The 16,779-nt window shown below is 40.0% G+C and overlaps 1 protein-coding gene across 6 annotated transcripts in view; it reads right to left on the reverse strand.

The window, feature by feature from the left end:
- NDRG3 (NDRG family member 3) overlaps positions 1-16,779 on the reverse strand; it is a 77,672-nt gene that overhangs the window by 25,701 nt on the left and 35,192 nt on the right. For 4 of the 6 annotated variants that reach the window (XM_082746269.1, XM_082746268.1, XM_082746266.1 and 1 more), the window contains 5 exons: positions 7,525-7,630; positions 6,159-6,279; positions 3,849-3,911; positions 2,447-2,507; positions 1,309-1,395 (listed from right to left, as the gene is read on the reverse strand). In XM_082746269.1, the coding sequence (XP_082602395.1) occupies positions 1,309-1,395; positions 2,447-2,507; positions 3,849-3,911; positions 6,159-6,279; positions 7,525-7,630 (438 nt within the window). Of the gene's footprint in view, positions 1-1,308; positions 1,396-2,446; positions 2,508-3,848; positions 3,912-6,158; positions 6,280-7,524; positions 7,631-10,922; positions 11,304-16,779 lie in introns of those variants that run through there. The other 2 variants (XM_082746267.1, XM_082746270.1) reach the window with 2 other exon arrangements.

Genomic DNA, 16,779 nt, shown 5'->3' on the forward strand with positions numbered 1-16,779 from the left:
TTATTTGACAGAGAGATTACATGTAGGCAGAGAGACAGGCAGAGAGAGAGAGGAGGAAGCAGGCTCCCTGCTGAGCAGAGAGCCCGATGTGGGACTCGATCCCAGGACTCTGGGATCATGACCTGAGCCGAAGGCAGCGGCTTAACGGAGCCACCCAGGCGCCCCTGTTGTTGTTTTTTTTTAAGTAGGCTCCATGTTGGGCTACTGAGATGGGCAATGCAGTGCTTCCAAGACCAAGACCTAAGCTGAGATCAAGAGTTGGATGCTCAGCCAACTAAGCCACCCAGGTGCCCCAAAAAGTTGTTTTTTAATAACTAAAGCTATTTTGGTGAATATAGTGTGTGTGTGTGTGTGTGTGTGTGTGTGTGTGTGTGTGTGTACAAACAAAAAAATATTACAAATAAAACTGCTCCTGTTTTATAAAAATTAAAATGACTACCAAATGTTAGTGAGGATGTGGAACAACTGAAACTTTCATACACTGCTGGTAGGCTAGCTGGCCAAATACTTGGGAACATTGTAGCTACCGAAGCAAAACAGACAACTGCCCTATGACCCAGAAATTCCACTTCTAGGTACAGAGCCAAAGGAAACAAATATGTAGGTCTATTGAGAGACCTATAAAAGAATGTGCACAGGAACTTTATTCATAATAACCAAATAACAAACAACTCATCCTGTCTATTCACATCACAGACTACTAAAGAAGAATTAAAAACATACGTAGGGGCACCTGGGTGGCTCAGTTAGTTGAGCATCCGACTCTTAATTTCAACTCAAGTCATGATCTTAGGGTTGTGAGATCAAGCCCCGCATTGGGCTCTGTGCTGGGTGTGAGTCTGCTTAAGATTCTTACCACCCCCAGCTTCTTTTATCCCTCTCCATCTCTCTCCCCCTAAGTAAATAAATAAATAAACAATAAAATAAAAAGAACTACCACTACACCTAACAAGAAGGGGGATCACTGACAACACTGAAAACAGCCAGACACAAATGAATATATATTCTATCATTCTAATTATATAAAGAATAGAGAAAACCTATCTATGGTGATAGACATCAGAATAGCAGCTTTATCTAGGAAAGAGAGGACGTATTAACTAAAGAAAAGGCACAAGGGAATCCTTGGAGGTGGAAATAGTCTACATATTGACTGAGTGGCAATTACATATGTCATTACGTTCATCAAGCTGTATACTTAAAGGTTTTTGCCTTTAACTGGATATACTTCAATGAAAAAATAAAAAAAAAAGTGAGACATTTTGAGAAGGGACCAAGATGAGCCAATGAATACCATTTGGTGCTTACTTTGGAAGCTGCCCAGTCAATCCAGCCTTTAGCACAAGGGTCAACGTTAATGAGCACAAGGCCTTCCACGAGCTCCGGATGATTGAGCTGAAACAGGAGACAAAGCCAATGTGTCAAAGTTCCACTCCCAGCATTCTTTTAAAAAATTGGAACACGGTTAATCATTCCTTATGCATTATGCCATAATGCCTTAGATTTGAAAGTAAGACTTCAGCAAGGTGGTAGGAAGAGTATTTGGAAAAATTGCTCTTAAAGACTGACTTAGCAACTGGAAAACCAGTTCCCTAAAGTACGGTCGAATGATCTTGCCTTGCAAGGATCTGTAAGGAGACAGGATATTTATTTCTGCAGCAGAGGAAGGCACTTGGCATCTCTGCAGTTGATTAGCTCATGGCGGGTCTCCTCTGCTGGGAAAGTACCCGTGGAACTACTTGGCATAAGGAGCTGCTGAGGCTTAGACAAATGAATCTCACACTCATATGCCCTTGTCCCCAAAAGAAGCTTCTAGTTTTTTTTTTTTTTTTTTTTTTTCAGAAACCACATGAATGGGTGATACCACCCTGCCACACTCAAGAGGCATCTGAAAAATTTCATAATTTCTATTTCTTAAATAGAAATCAATACAAACATTTCTGTGTACACTCAAAACTCTCTAGTTTATTCTCCTTGCCTCTGGTTACACTGATTATACTCACTATAGAAAATCTGATAAATAGAAATTATAAAAATTAGGAAATAAAACCTCCTAATACTTAACCACACAACATCAATCCCTATTAATATTTTGGTAGTCCTTTCCTATGCCTATGACAAACGATGTGGATCTATATTCTAACTTTTTAATTAACATTATAGTGTATGTGAATCACATACCACTACGAGCTCTTACAAAAGTTTAATGGTGCACAAAATTCCGTAAGTTCTCTCAAAGAATTTACCGATGTACTGCTCGTTTGTGATTTTTCAGGTACTGTAAGTACAAAACAGGGTTTTATATACAAACCTATATCTGCTATTCACAGAATTTACAGAAAAACTTACATAAGACCTACAGAAGTACCTGGTAACTAACACAGAAGTAGAACTGTGACCTAGGCAGTGTCTCAAGGGTATCGAGACTAATCCTCTATGTACTTACTGCAAATCTGCTGAGGATGTAAGCTCCAGCTCCGACTCCAATCCCGATGATGCTTTTCAGACTATGAAAGGGGATATAGGCAACACCAATAAGGTTAACTTCTTTGAAGGTGACAAAGCACAAATGAAAAAAATACAACTGGGTTCAACTCGCTCTGATGCTTAATGGATTCTGGAACTTGGTCACATTTCTCTAATTTTGAGCCTCAGTTCCCCAACTATAAAAGGATACAACTACCTACTTCTAAGTTGATTTTATGGATTAAATGAAATAGGACTAAAACCTGGGAGTCTAACAGTTTCCTTTCCTATCACCTCCATGTCCGACCCAATAGCAAGTCCTATAAAGTCTACCTCCAAAATATTTCCTTCCTATCTCTATCTACTTCACTGCATTCCCCTGAGGGCATCCAGTACTCCAGCTATCATTACCTCTTGCCTGACTGCTGTAATAGTTTAAAGGTCTCCCTGCTTTTTCTTTTTTACTCCTCTCCAACCCATTCTCTCCATAGCTAGAGTAATCTTTTTTAAGAATGTAAACAGCTTGGGATGCCTGGGTGGTATAGTCAGTTAAGTGTCTAACTTGGTTCCAGCCCAGGTAGTGATCTCAGTGTCTTGGGATCGAGTCCTACTTCTGGCTCCATGCTCAGCGAGGGAGTTAGCTTGTAGATTCTCTTTCCCTTTTCCTCTCCCTGAGCTCCTCCCCCTACCTCTAAAATAAACGGGTCTTTAAAAATATTAAAAATAAATTTAAAAAGTAAACAGCTTTATTGAAATGCAACTTGTATACTTAGAGTAATCATTTTAAAAGACCAAATTGAAAAAAAAGTCAATTTAATGCATTCTTATCCAATCCATTTTTAAATTCTATACCTGAAACTAAAATAAATAAATAATAAAAGACAAAACTGCTATCAGTCCCCTGCTTAAAACCTTCTATATCTGTATCTATAGCTTTTGAATAAAATCCCAAATTCTTACCTGAACTGTGACACACTGTGTAATCTGGACCTTGCCTGTTTCTCAAATTTCACTCCATGCCTTTCTCCTACTTGCTTATTTGGTCTAGAAAATATTATTCCTTCTGTCTGGAATCATCTGGCCCTGGCTCTCTGTTTTGGTCTCAGCCTAGATGACAACTTCTTAGAGATGCACTGCCCAGCTAGCCTTATCTCTGTGAACCTGACCCTTCTCTAACATCACCCTCACTGACTTCTCTTATAGCACTTTATTTGTGATTATATGTTGGCTTATTTGTTGTTAATTATTCTTCCCACTAAGATGTAAGAAGGACACTGTCCATTAGGACAGTGACTATTCCATTTGCTCAGCATCATAGCCCCTAGATCAGATACACGGTATAAAGTCAAAAGTTGTGTGAAAGAACTGAAAAATAAACCTACCTTAAGTGGGTAAGAACAGGAGGCAGCATTTCAGCCAACTCATCCATTGTGGGGTACTGGTACCTGAAATTCAGAAGGATACCTCCTGACTTAGAAGGCACCCATATTTCCCAATCACAAGAACAGCTAGAAGACTATGGGATTCTTAGATAAAAGCATTCTCTTGGGGCGGCCGGGTGGCTCAGTCGTTAAATGTCTGCCTTCAGCTCAGGCCATGATCCCAAGGTCCTGGGATCAAGCCCCACATTGGGCTCCCTGCTCAGCGGGAAGCTTGCTTCTCCCTCTTCCACACCCCCCCCCCCCGGCTTGTATTCCCTCTCTTGCTATCTCTCTGTGTCAAATAAGTAAATAAAATCTTTAAAAAATAAAAATAAATAAATAAATAAATAAATAAAAGCTCTCTCGCTCTTTTTTAAAAAAGATTTTATTTATTTATTTGACAAAGAAAGAAATCACAAGCAGGCAGAGAGGCAGGCAGAGAGAGAGGGGGAAGCAGGCTCCCCACCAAGCAAAGAGCCCGATGCAGAGCTCGATCCCAGGACCCTGAGGTCATGACCTGAGCTAAAGGCAGAGGTTTAACCCACTGAGCCACCCAGGCACCCCAAAGCATTCTCTTTTACCAAAGGCTGAAAGGAGATAATGTGTGGACATGACTGTGACATGTTGTGCAACTCTCTCTGACTTCCATGCTAAGAAGAAAGGAAAAGAACCCATGTGTCTCCATATTCTAAAGAGAAGTTTCTGGGACCAGAGGAAGCCACTTGAAAAAAACAGGTAATATGGCTCTTTCCCAGGGTATTTCCAAATCCCTAACAATCACTTTAACCAGGATTGAGGCTCAGTAAACTTCCAGCAATAAAAGTCTACTGAAGAAGTGGCTCTTGGTCTGCAGCTTATATCCAGGCAGCTAAAGGCAAAAACAAAGTCTTACTGGGCCCAACCACCTAGTCACAGATTCTGGACTCCTCATCATGAATGCTGATTTGCTTTTACTCAGGCATAAGATGACACAGTTACTTTATTGCTTCTTAATCTGGTATATGATATGAACCACTGTATCCTAAGATGGTCAGACAAACCCAGGAACTGATTCAGACTTAGAACCCAAGAAAAGAAGGGAGCACCCACAGAGATTACAGAAGCAGAGATGGAAAGAGATCTTAAGGCAACTTCCTACATATGAGGCAGGATTTACTCTGTACCTGACAGAGAAGTCAGCCTGCCTCTGCTTGAAACACTTTCTAAGCAGTGAAGTGCTCTTGAACCATTTGTGCACAAAACAGAAAAAAGGAACTGAATCTAAATGTTGTTTGATATATGCTAGTCACTGGCCAATTTGTATTTGAGAGACAGAATAGCCTGGATTAGTCAATAACATAGCTTCTGGAGCCAGACTGCCTAAGTTAAAATTCCAGCTCTGCTACTTATTTGTTATGTAATCTTGGCCAAGTTAATTAGTATCTCTGGGCCACAGTTTCCTCACTTGTAAAATAGGAATAATAGTAAATCTGTCCCATAGATCTGAGGGTTAAATGACTTAATAAATGTGAAGCGTTGAAAGCAGTATAAAAAATGCCGTTCAAGTCTCATGTAAGGGTTAGTTAGCTCTTATTCATCCTCAATGGTCTGTTTCACAAGTCACTGGCAGAGGCAGCTCTGGAGAGGAACCAAGGGAAAGGGGAAAAATCAGCATTCCACAGCCTGTGTTTTCACTCCTCCTCCCAAGGTCTTCTCAATAATTACAATGTCCAGAGAAGAGTGAGGGAGACTGAGTCCGCCATCCAAAGCAGGTTTAGGATGAGGCCAAGAGTGCCAGGTTTTCTCAAAATGCATCTCTAGCCGATAGGGCAGCTTCTCCGAAAAAATGGATATAAAATCTTCAAATTCCTGTCACCAGACCGGGAACTAAGGTTGAGGAGGAGTTCCCAGGAAACTCAGAGGGATTGGAGTTTGGGCCTAGGAAGTTGGAAGTTTCAGGGAGGGACAGAGAAATGACAGATTTTAAAAACATGATGAAGTGGACAGATAAAAGACAGCAAGAAGTGGGTGTCTCAGACACTTAAGGCTTGCAATGACAGGGAGACAGAGTCCCATCAATGGAGAACGATTCCTGGATATAGGAAAACATGCAGTTTTCCTCGAGAGACTGTACCTAACAGTTCTCAGAGCAAGGAGAGAAACAGGGAGGATGGTTGGTTGATTAGTATAACCCCTAGGCTATGCTAAAATCAAAGCTACTTCTCCCATTGGAGCTCAGTCAATTGCGCTTCCGAATGCATGCCTTCCAGAAGATCTTGCCTGTGGCCTTACCCTGTTGGGAAAGAGGGTGCACCTTCCTGCTGGCCTGGGGCATCCACGTGACAGACCGCAAAGTGCTGGGTGATCTCTTGCATATCTTCAAAGTTAAAGAATGCATTGAAACAGGATTTATCTGCAAGAGTAAAAATACACATAAGTCACATGTTCTCTGTCTCTCCCTGATTTTCAACAGACTGTACATAAAAGTCCTCTCCATTTCTCTCCAGTTTTCCTTGACTCAATTAATTCCATAACATCGCCTCTTTCACTCCTTTTCCCCCCTTTTACTCCCTTTTCATCACTGTTCTACTAAAAGGAGGTGTCTGGACAATATAATTTAAGCAGCCCTAAAGGCTTAACACCAGACAGCTCAGTGATCTGAAAAAAACAATGAATTCTCAATTCTACACGATGTCTATAAAATAAAAACCAATTCTGGTATTGCACAAAATAATCTTGCATCCATATGTTATCATTTCTCATGCACCTTATTCCTCCATCTGACACAGAGACGCTGACTATATTCCAAGAACCTGGCTAGAGTAAATACCCTGCATTGCTTAGATTCACCCTGTGGAACACTCTCTTGGCAAACTTGCTGGGGTGTAGAAAGGGGCTGCTGCTTCAAATTCTATCCTATTAGCATAACTGTTTAAATCTTCTCATGCAAAAGAGGTTACAAAAGCTTCAGCACTAGACTGCAGCCTCAAATGTAGGCCACCTTGGAAAGCTAGAGAAGCATGGGACAAAACACAAGTACAGGCTCTGAGCATGTGGCTAGGGCCAAAATCTTATAACACCATCTAGAAAAGTCCACTTAAAATCACTGATGACAGGCCATAGAAGAATACTTTTATTAATTCATCGAAGAGCTCACAACAAAGTTAAGTTCAAACCTTGGACTTTCTTACTTGAAATATGAAAAAAAACAAAGTAGTATAGATTTAAACAAAATAAACAACTGATTTCAGTTCTACCTTTTTTTTTTTTTTTAAAGACACACTTTATTTTTTTATTTTTAAAGTAATCTCTGTGCCTAACGCGGGGCTCACACTCACGACTCCAAGATCAAGAACTGCAAGTTTTGCCAACGAGCCAACCAGACGCCCCTCAGTTCTACTCTCTTAACCGGTTCATCCTTTAGCAGTTAAGACACAAAGATGAGATATAATTCCAGTATCCCCCAAACACATTCTTCTGACCAGTTCCTAGACAACTTAATTCTGCCATTAACATGTGTAGCAATGAAGAGGGGAAGGATAAGACAGAAAAGAAAAAACCTGTGCTGTTAGAATACTGGGATTTCTTCTTTTTAAAAATAAATAGACAAAGATCAAGTATTAAAATAAAAGAGGAAGGTATAAAATCAAATACATACGATTGAGGCCAATGTCATGGTATGTCAGAATAACTGGTCTGTTTCCCTTTGGTAGGCCTCTGATGGTGACATGGACCACACCATGAGTTGTTTCTATGTCATGTTCCTGTAACAAGAGAACGTATGGTCTCAGCAAAAGCAGAATGAACTTCGCAGGTGGCCAAAGTTCCACGATACCTATTTACTGCTATTTCTCACTTGCTGGGGTGGGACACATCACTGGACTTAAGCCATACCAGAGAGATGTTATAGTACACAGAATATCCCCACTTTCTAATTCCTTTGAGATAAACACTCAAACGAGGGAAAAAATATACTGTCTCAACCATAAATTTCATATCTTAAGTGAGGGCAGTCAGAGATCTGTTAAGAATACGCTTACAGGGGGCTATGAAAAGGAGAACAGTAGGCTGGGTAAGAGACCAGTAAGACTTGGGGGGAAGAAAAGTTAAGGAAGCAGAAGATAAGGAGCTGCTAGGTTTCAGAGCCTCCAAACTGATATTCAGCAACTGATAAACTCAGTAGACATCTGTGAATGCCTCTGCCTAACATCTTTTCCCCTCTGGCAGGTGCTGTCCTTTATTATCCACATATTACAGGAGTGGATCTTGGCTGCCATGTTTGTAGAAGTAACCTTATGGTCATGTCTTTCTGGAGACAGGCACGTATCTGGTCCATGCTGGGTATGCATCCTTCCCTGAGAATTTGTAATTGGGATTAAGATTTTATCCTTGGCCTGGTTTTCTCTTGAAAAGAGAAGCAAACTTGGGATATTTTATTTATTTTATTTTTAAGTAGGCTCCACACTGATGTGGAGGGGGCTTGAACTCACAACCCTGAGATCAAGACCTGAGTTGAGATCAAGAGTTGGATGCTTAACCAACTGAGCCACCGAGGCATCCTACTTGGGAGTTTTTAGTAGATATTTCCATTGCTCTAATTCTCGGTTCTAGCTGTCTGTGCTCCTAATTTCTGAGACATTCCTGGTTTGTGTCTGGTTTAAGCTATCTTGGGTGGGCTTGTTCCCTGCACCCCCAAAGAATCCTAATCAAGGCAATGAGTAGTTTAACATGTAGTCAGAACAGAACTCAGGAACTAAATAAAGCTGGAATAAGATGCAACTGGAGCTACCGGGACCAGCAATAAGAGTAACTTGGTAGGAAAAAAGGGAACTATAGAAAAGTCACTGAGATTTATTCTAGTCCTCTTTGATGTCTGTATTTCTCAAAAGTAAAAAATTACCATGTCTAGCCTAGTGATCTTCTGCTGATGAAGTCCTCACCTATCTCAGACAGTCTGATAGTAGTTAGAGTAAGATTAATTCTTTCAGTAAGAATCCCAACAAAGGCAAAGGGCTTCCAACTTAATTTCTTACCTAATCTAATTATGAACCTCATCAGAACTTTGGTCTCTTCTCTGATGTGTGGCATAAAATAATCATAGGCTAATTCAGTATCAGCATATTTCAAATCATAGGCCCCAGGCTGGAGCAGATAATCTCTATCAAATCAAACTATGAATGTCTATTTCTATGATTCTCTATTTCTGCTACCTTCTATTCCAGCCTGTTCAGAAGGCTTGGAAAGGGGATATAAGAAATGAAGGAAAGAATCAGATACTTCGAACTGGCTATGAAAGAAAGTATAGGGTTTGGATGGGAGGAATATAAAGGAAAAAATTCCAGTTACTGTACAAGCATTTCTCTTATAGTAACAGCAGACTTACCATAAGAGACTTACCAAGGAAGCCCCCCCCCTTCCACTAGCAGGTTCCTTCACTAAACAACTAGTTATTGAATCCCTACTACCAGACCCTGGATTGAGGTCTGGGGATAAAACAGTGAACAGGAGAGTTGTGATCCCTGTTCTCCCAGAGATTACGTTCTAAACAGGATGGCAGGTCATAAACACACAAATCAAACAACCCATAATAATAGCATGTGGTAAGTGCTAGGAAAGTAATAGGAAACTGTGATAGAAAACAGAGAAAAAAGACATTAACTCTGTTAGTAATCAGGAAAGTGCGAATTAAATTTAATGAGATGCCATTTCACATATGTCAGAATGGCAAAACTTTTAAGTCAGATAACACCAAGTGTTGACTGAGATACAGAAAAATAAGAACTCTCATACACTGCTGGCAGGCATGGAAACTGGAGCAACTACTCTGGAGAACAATTCTGCAATGTCTAGTAAAGTTAAGAGGTGTCTACCCTATATTCTCAAACATGGTCATACACACAAAAAGATATAGATAAAGGCGTACATCGCAGCCTTATTTATAATGTCAATAAAGTTGGAAATAGCCTAAGTATCAATAGGAAAACTGAGAAATTATTATATATTCGTATAATGAAATACAAATTAAAATGAATGAACTGGAACTACAAGCATTAATAGACAGAAAATCTTGAAAACATAATGCTAAGTAGAAAAGGAGAAGGGTATGTATATACCACTTAATGCAGATTTTTAAAAAAGCAACACTATACAGATTACAAGTTTACATACATATATTTCAAGTATAAAAACTTGGAGAAGGAATGTACCCGAACTTTGAGATTTTGTTTCCTTTTGGGAGGTGGCAGATTCAGAAAGGGAACTCGGAGAGGCTTTGATTCCTCTCATATTCTACTACCGTCTCTCCTTCTCTCATATTTTACTTCTTGAGAGAGAAAAGGAATGGAGAGGGAGAAACTGGCTTCTGCCAGATGGGTGACATTACAAGAGAACCCAAGTTGAAGAAAATGCCCAACAATCTGTCAGCTTGCCAGAGCCTTCATTCTGTCATATACAAATCTTCAGTAGAGTTTTACTAAAATACTCCAGCTTGGCCTTAGCTGTGGTACTGAGGATGGAGGGGAAAATACAGTTAACGCTTGGCCCTCAGGCTAGCAGGACCTTCCAAGGCCAGGTAATTGATGAAGAGAGCATATAGGGGAGTTCAGTGGGGCGGGGGATAGTAAGCTGTCAGGGAAGTTCAGGAGAAGGATGATGAAAGGGTGATATAACACACACACACACACAGACACACACAGACACACAGACACACACACACACACACACACACAGTATAAGCAGTATAAGCAGATGAGGGAACAAGGCAAAGTAACTACTCTTGTCATCACCTCATAATCTGGAGAAATTCATGGTTAAAACTGGATCTGTATAAGATTTCAACCTTTTAGGGAGATCTCAGTCCCTACCTCCCCATTACAAGCCCTCAAATTGTATAATGACCAAAGTATTCATGGACCACTCCTGGGCCCTATTGGTCAATCTGGTTGCCCTATTTGGATCAACGCTTGTCAGTGTCTCATATAGTTTCTCTTCATTTTCAAAGTATGTGTATGTAAATGTTCTTAGTAGAATAAAAAATATGAAATAGGAGACACTCACCTCCACGTGGACTCGCAAATATATCCTTTGTGACTCTGTGTTTGAAGAGCTGGAAGAACTCTCCATCTAGAGACGAGTATGCAGAGACCCTGGCTCTGGTCAGGCAGTTGCAGGGGTGATGCTGCTGCCACCTTTCTACTTTAGTCAATGATCATCTGTTTCACAGGCTGTTTTTCTAATTACCTCACCCTTCACCCCAGCATTCTAGAGAATGTGACTACACAATGAGAGTCTGTGTTCAAGAGGCAAAGCCCAAGTAGTGTCCAACAGGCTCTGGTCACAGATCTTTCCCAGCACTCTGATTATTTACCATCTCCAAAGCTACGTACTTCTTGAACATGATCTCTTTATTCTCCAGGCTATAAAATGACCTGAAATCATGTTGGTCCCCTCTTCATCCTGGACTGCCTCTCCCTCTTAATCAAAAATGTAACTTTTGGGGTGCCTGGGTGGCTCAGTGGGTTAAAGCCTCTGCCTTTGGCTCAGGTCATGATCCCAGGGTCCGGGGATCGAGCCCCGAATCAGGCTCTCTGCTCAGCAGGGAGCCTGCTTCCCCCCTCTTCTTTCTGCCTGGCTCTCTGCCTACTTGTGGATCTCTGTCTGTCAAATAAATAAAATCTTTTTTAAAAAATGTAGCTTTCTAAATAAAAAAATCTTAAAAAAATAAATTAAAAAATGTAACTTTCAAACAAAATGCCTTTTAAAGAATTTAAGAGTTTGTAGGGGTGCAGGGGATGGGTTAAACAGGTGATGGGGATTAAGGGATGCACTTGTAGTGAGCACCCAGTGATATATGAATTGTTGAAGCACTTTATTGTATACCTGAAACTAATAAAACACTGTATTAACTGGAGTTTAAAACTTACAAAAAAAAGAGAAAAATTTAAGGGTTTGGGATATTGCCATTTTTTTTTTTTTTTGAAGATTTATTTGAGACAGAGAAAGGGGTTGGGGAGAGGAACAGAGGGAGAGGCACAGAGAAAATCTTGAGCAGACTCTGTGCTGAGCACAGGGCCTGACTCGGCCAGATCTCATGACCCTGAGATCATGACCTGAGACAAAACCAAGAGTTGGGTTTTGAGTGACTATTTATTTTATAATAAATTTTCACCTTTTTTCTGAGTCCTCTTCCCTCAGCTAAATGTGCTGTTACCAGAATTACACAATCTGACTTATCTCTCTGAACTCAGTTAATTTTTGGTCACTTCATGCCCTTGTCAGTCTGAAATAGTTGCATAACAACACTCCTGAAAATGCCAACATTTTTGTTAGCATGAAATTTTATTCTGTTTCTAATAAGCAGACTACTTATAAGCCTTGGGTTCAGTTTCTGTTATCAGATAGGAATTTTTGATATAATACCTCTACTACTACTTCTATTTGATACTTCCTCTATTTGATATAGTACCACTACACCCTTGTGCAGTGGTATAAGGTTCATTTGCATAACCTCATTTACTCTCATAGTAAAAGAATCTGCCTCCAGGATTACTCAGTCTTCTGCCTATCAACAGATCACCTTTTCCTTTTTAAATTTCCATGACACCTTTCCCTGACTCTAGTTTCAGCTCTCTCCCTCCTACCTCTTACCTCTTTTAGCCTAGTTCAGTCAACACTCTTGCAGACTATTTCTACTTTTTTTTTTAAAAGATTTATTTATTTATTTGACAGAGAGAGATTACAAGTAGGCAGAGAGGCAGGCAGAGAGAGAGAGGAGGAAGCAGGCTCCCCACTGAGCAGAGAGCCCGATGCAGGACTCGATCCCAGGACCCTGAGATCATGACCTGAGCCGAAGGCACAGGCGCCCAGGCGCCCCAGACTATTTCTACTTTACTTTCAACCACCCACAACTCTCCGACTTCTCACAAATCATGTTTTTCATCTGAAAATCTCTTTTACAATATGTCAGCACATATCTTTACTTCCTTCAAAGTCAACTCCCATATCTTCCTCACACAGCCTTAGTTAACAATGAGAAGACAAAGAGTGAATGGTTATTTAACCCACATGCAATAGCCCTGAACACTGACTCTCTAAGTAGGAGAGCCCAGGTAGGAGGGGGTCGAGGTCTGGCCAATTCAAACACCCTACCCTCTGGCCACTCACCGTGGTCCAAAAATGTACATGTGATGTAAACTAAGCCAACAAGAATCCACCCCTGGACTTTTCCCTAGAGTTACAGGTAAAGATCTTCTCTTAAGTAATGAGGCTGCTAAACCGAAGCATGTAGGTTTGGGGAAGTTGGCAGGCACTGTGTCCATGATATGACAGAGCTCAGCAGGGAAATAAAACCTTTCAGTGACAGGGGGAAATGGAAATGAGAATGGGGTGCTATAAAAAGGAACTTTGTTTTTCCTGTAAGATTCTTTAGGTGACTTAATAAAGTCACCTATATCCTTAGGACTTAAACCTCTCCCCCTTGCCCATGCCCACAAACAACTATGATGAAATCAAACCAAAAAAGGTGGGCCATCTCAAGCGGAGGAAATGTGAAGAAAGGCCACCAGAAAGGAAAAGCACAAGGTAGAAGGGTAGGCCAGCAATAATTTCAGCTTTCCTGAGGGTGGGGAGTGTATATAAAGGAAGCAGGGACAAGAGGTTGAAAGACTAGGGCCACATTCACATCCTTCAAGGCCAGGGAAGAACATGGAGCTGGTCAAGCTTTCTAACACAGAATGCAGCAGCTAACTGAATCCCAGATCTCTCCCAACACCTCTTTTCTGTGGAAAGAACATTCAGAATACTTATTTCCCACAATTCTTATTTTGTAACAATGCCCATTCAACAAGTGATCTGTAGAAGTTTAAAGCTATTTAATGATTAATGCAATGCAGTATCAATTAGATGTACTTCCTGAGGTCTTTTTATCTGTTGTAGCTTTTTCATTTTCTTTTCATGACCTCAGGTATGTCACCCAGTAAACTGCAGTAGTAGTACATGAATAAAACCTTAAGGATTTTTTAACTTTTCAAAAAGAAAAAGTTTAAAGTTGTTGAAACCCCTTTAGAAGAGGCAGTCACGTATATACATTTGAAATGCAGTACTAAATACCTGTCCTCACAGTTTGGTTCTATAAATCAGTCCTCTCAACAGTTACTGCAATTAAACAGCTTGTATGAAATTACTCAGCCCTTGGCCATGCCTGGATTATTGTAGGAGCAAGAACTCCATTCTTATGAGTTCACTATATTATTAGCCTCTTCTACAAGAATGGTATATCCTGGCAAACAGCAGCTTTCACTATCTATTAATACTTATTGAGTACCCCGCTGGTAGAAGCGGAAGACAATTTGATAAGATATGCCAAGAGCCCTAAATAAGCTCCTTCCAAGAATGCATCTAAGGAAATATTCTAAAGTGTGGACAAAATTCATGCATGACAATGTTCAGTGAACTGAACATATTATAAGTGATCTGATTTCCAAAACTAATGGGATAGTTAATTTATGGTATAGACAATGAGGAAATAATAGGCATCCATCAGAAATTTTGTTTATGAGTGTTTTAAAATAATGTAGAAAAAAATGATATAGAAATGAGATTGTATTCTGATATTATGTCATAAAAGGAGACACAGGGGTAAATCCAGTTTGACAACTACATAAACTTAAAAATTACTTTTATAAAAATTATATATATAGACCAAATCTCTCTTGCCACTAAACATTAATATAGTTGTCCCTGGATTATAGGATTATGAGTTTTTCCCCCTAGTTCTTTATAATTCTCTGTGTTTTCCAAATATTCAACTATGAGCATGTACTCTTTTAATACACCAGAACATACAAGTAAAAACTGGAAAGAAATATAATAAAATATGGTTATCTCTAGGTAGGATGATAGGCAACCTGTATCTTTATACTTTTCTGAATTTTCTAAATTTATTTCTGATGATATAGAAGTATTTTTTATTTTTTTAAGATTTTATTTTTAAGTAATCTCTACACCCAGCGTGGGGCTTGAACTCACAACCCCAAGTCAAGAGTCATGTGCTCTACCAACTGAGCCAGACAGATGCCCCAAGATAGTGTTATTTTTTAAAGCAATATATCATATATACTGCTATAGCATCTGTCTCAGCTCTAATTCTAAACCTTTAAACAGTCTCACAAGGAGAGGAGGATTAAGCAGCACTGATATAGATAAATGGACAATAAGCCTGCTGATCCATTGTTTCAACTGGCAGTAGGCTCTTTTTTCCTTCTCATCAATCCTAAGCATTCACCTCTAACTGCCCCTTCCCACATTATCTTACATCTAAATATAACTGCCGTTTGCCTCAGGGGAGCTAAATATCAATGAAGTCACTTAGGATGATCAAAGAGCCAAGAGAAATTGTAACCCCCCCCCCCCTTTTTTAAAGTAAGCTCTAGGCCCACAGTGGAGCTGCTAGAACTCCCAACCCTGAGATCAACAGTCACAGGCTCCACCAACTGAGCCAGGAAGGTGCCCTGAGACTGTAAACTTCTGATTACAGTTTCAATTATTGGGGGCGGGGGGAGCACATACTTGACTAGTAAAGAAAACAGAGTCAAAAAAAGGTGGTTTGAAAAAAAAAAAGGTGGTTTGGACTGAAATTGTGAGCTTGGTTGATGATTCAAGATAACTTCCCAGGGACATCATCAAATATGCCTTAAAGATTTTTCTAGGCAAGACAGAGATCAGAAGGAAGCCCTGATTAAATGGCTTCAGGTAATATGATACCACAGTTATAATAATGGTCAACACCAATGCCAATGCTGAATGCTTTTCCGTTTAGTGACAATGCTGGCTTTGGATCTGTTGTTTTGTCTCCTAAGAATGCCCAATAGTTCTGGGGCGCCTTAGGAAACCAGGACATTCTAGACTTCTCACATCACAGTTCCTAGCTCTTGGGCCTTCTATCAACCTGTTGCTAGATTCCTGACCCAGTGGTCCCAGTCTCTTGAACATCACATAAGCCTTTAACAAAGAGACGGACAAGAATGGTTGTAGAAGAGCACTTGTAGATGCCTGCCGGAAGGAGGAAAAAAGAACGGTCTATGATTTTTTTCTTCTTTATTATTACATTCTTTAAAGATTTTATTTATTTATTTGACAGACAGAGAGAGCACAAGCATGGAGAGTGGATGAGAGAGAAGCAGTCTCCCCGCTGAGCAGGGAGCCCAATGCGGGACTCGATCCCTGGACCCTAAGGTCATGACCTGAGCTGAAGGCAGTTGCTTAACCAGCTTAGACACCCAGGAGCCCCTTTTTTCTTTAGAGCACAAAGTGCCTATACATTCAAAACCTGTGACAGACAGTGACAAACACTCAACACTGTTCTATTTGTATCAGGATTGAACTAAAACATAGATTTCACAAGGGCAGAACATGTTACTATATTAAGGCTTAAGTTTTTGTCAGATTTTTAAAAAAATATTTATTTAAGTAATCTCTACACCCAAGGTGGGGCTTAAACTCGTGATCTGTGATCAAAAATCACACATTCTTCTGACTGAACCAGCCAGGTGCCCTTGTCAGAATATTTTTAAACCTCAATTAAAAAAAAAAAAACCCATTCATAATTACATATTTTTAAAGGATTTTATTTATTCATTTAAGAGACAGAGAAAGCACAAGCAGGGGGAGAGGCAGAGTGACAGGGAGAAGCAGACTCCCCACTGAGCTTGAAGCCCAACATGGGGCTTGATTCCAGGACCTAGAGATCATGTCCTAAGCCAAAGGCAGATGCTCAACCATCTAAGCCACTCAGGTGCCCCAAAAATTATACTTCTAAAGCTAAATTTCATTTATATCTAAGGATATTTATGTGTGAAAAAATTAGATATATACAAATATCAACCCAAGTGAAATAACAAGTAATTTTGATTTACTT

This window comes from Mustela nivalis (assembly GCF_964662115.1).
Source record: "Mustela nivalis genome assembly, chromosome: 8".
Taxonomy (NCBI): Eukaryota; Metazoa; Chordata; class Mammalia; order Carnivora; family Mustelidae; genus Mustela; species Mustela nivalis.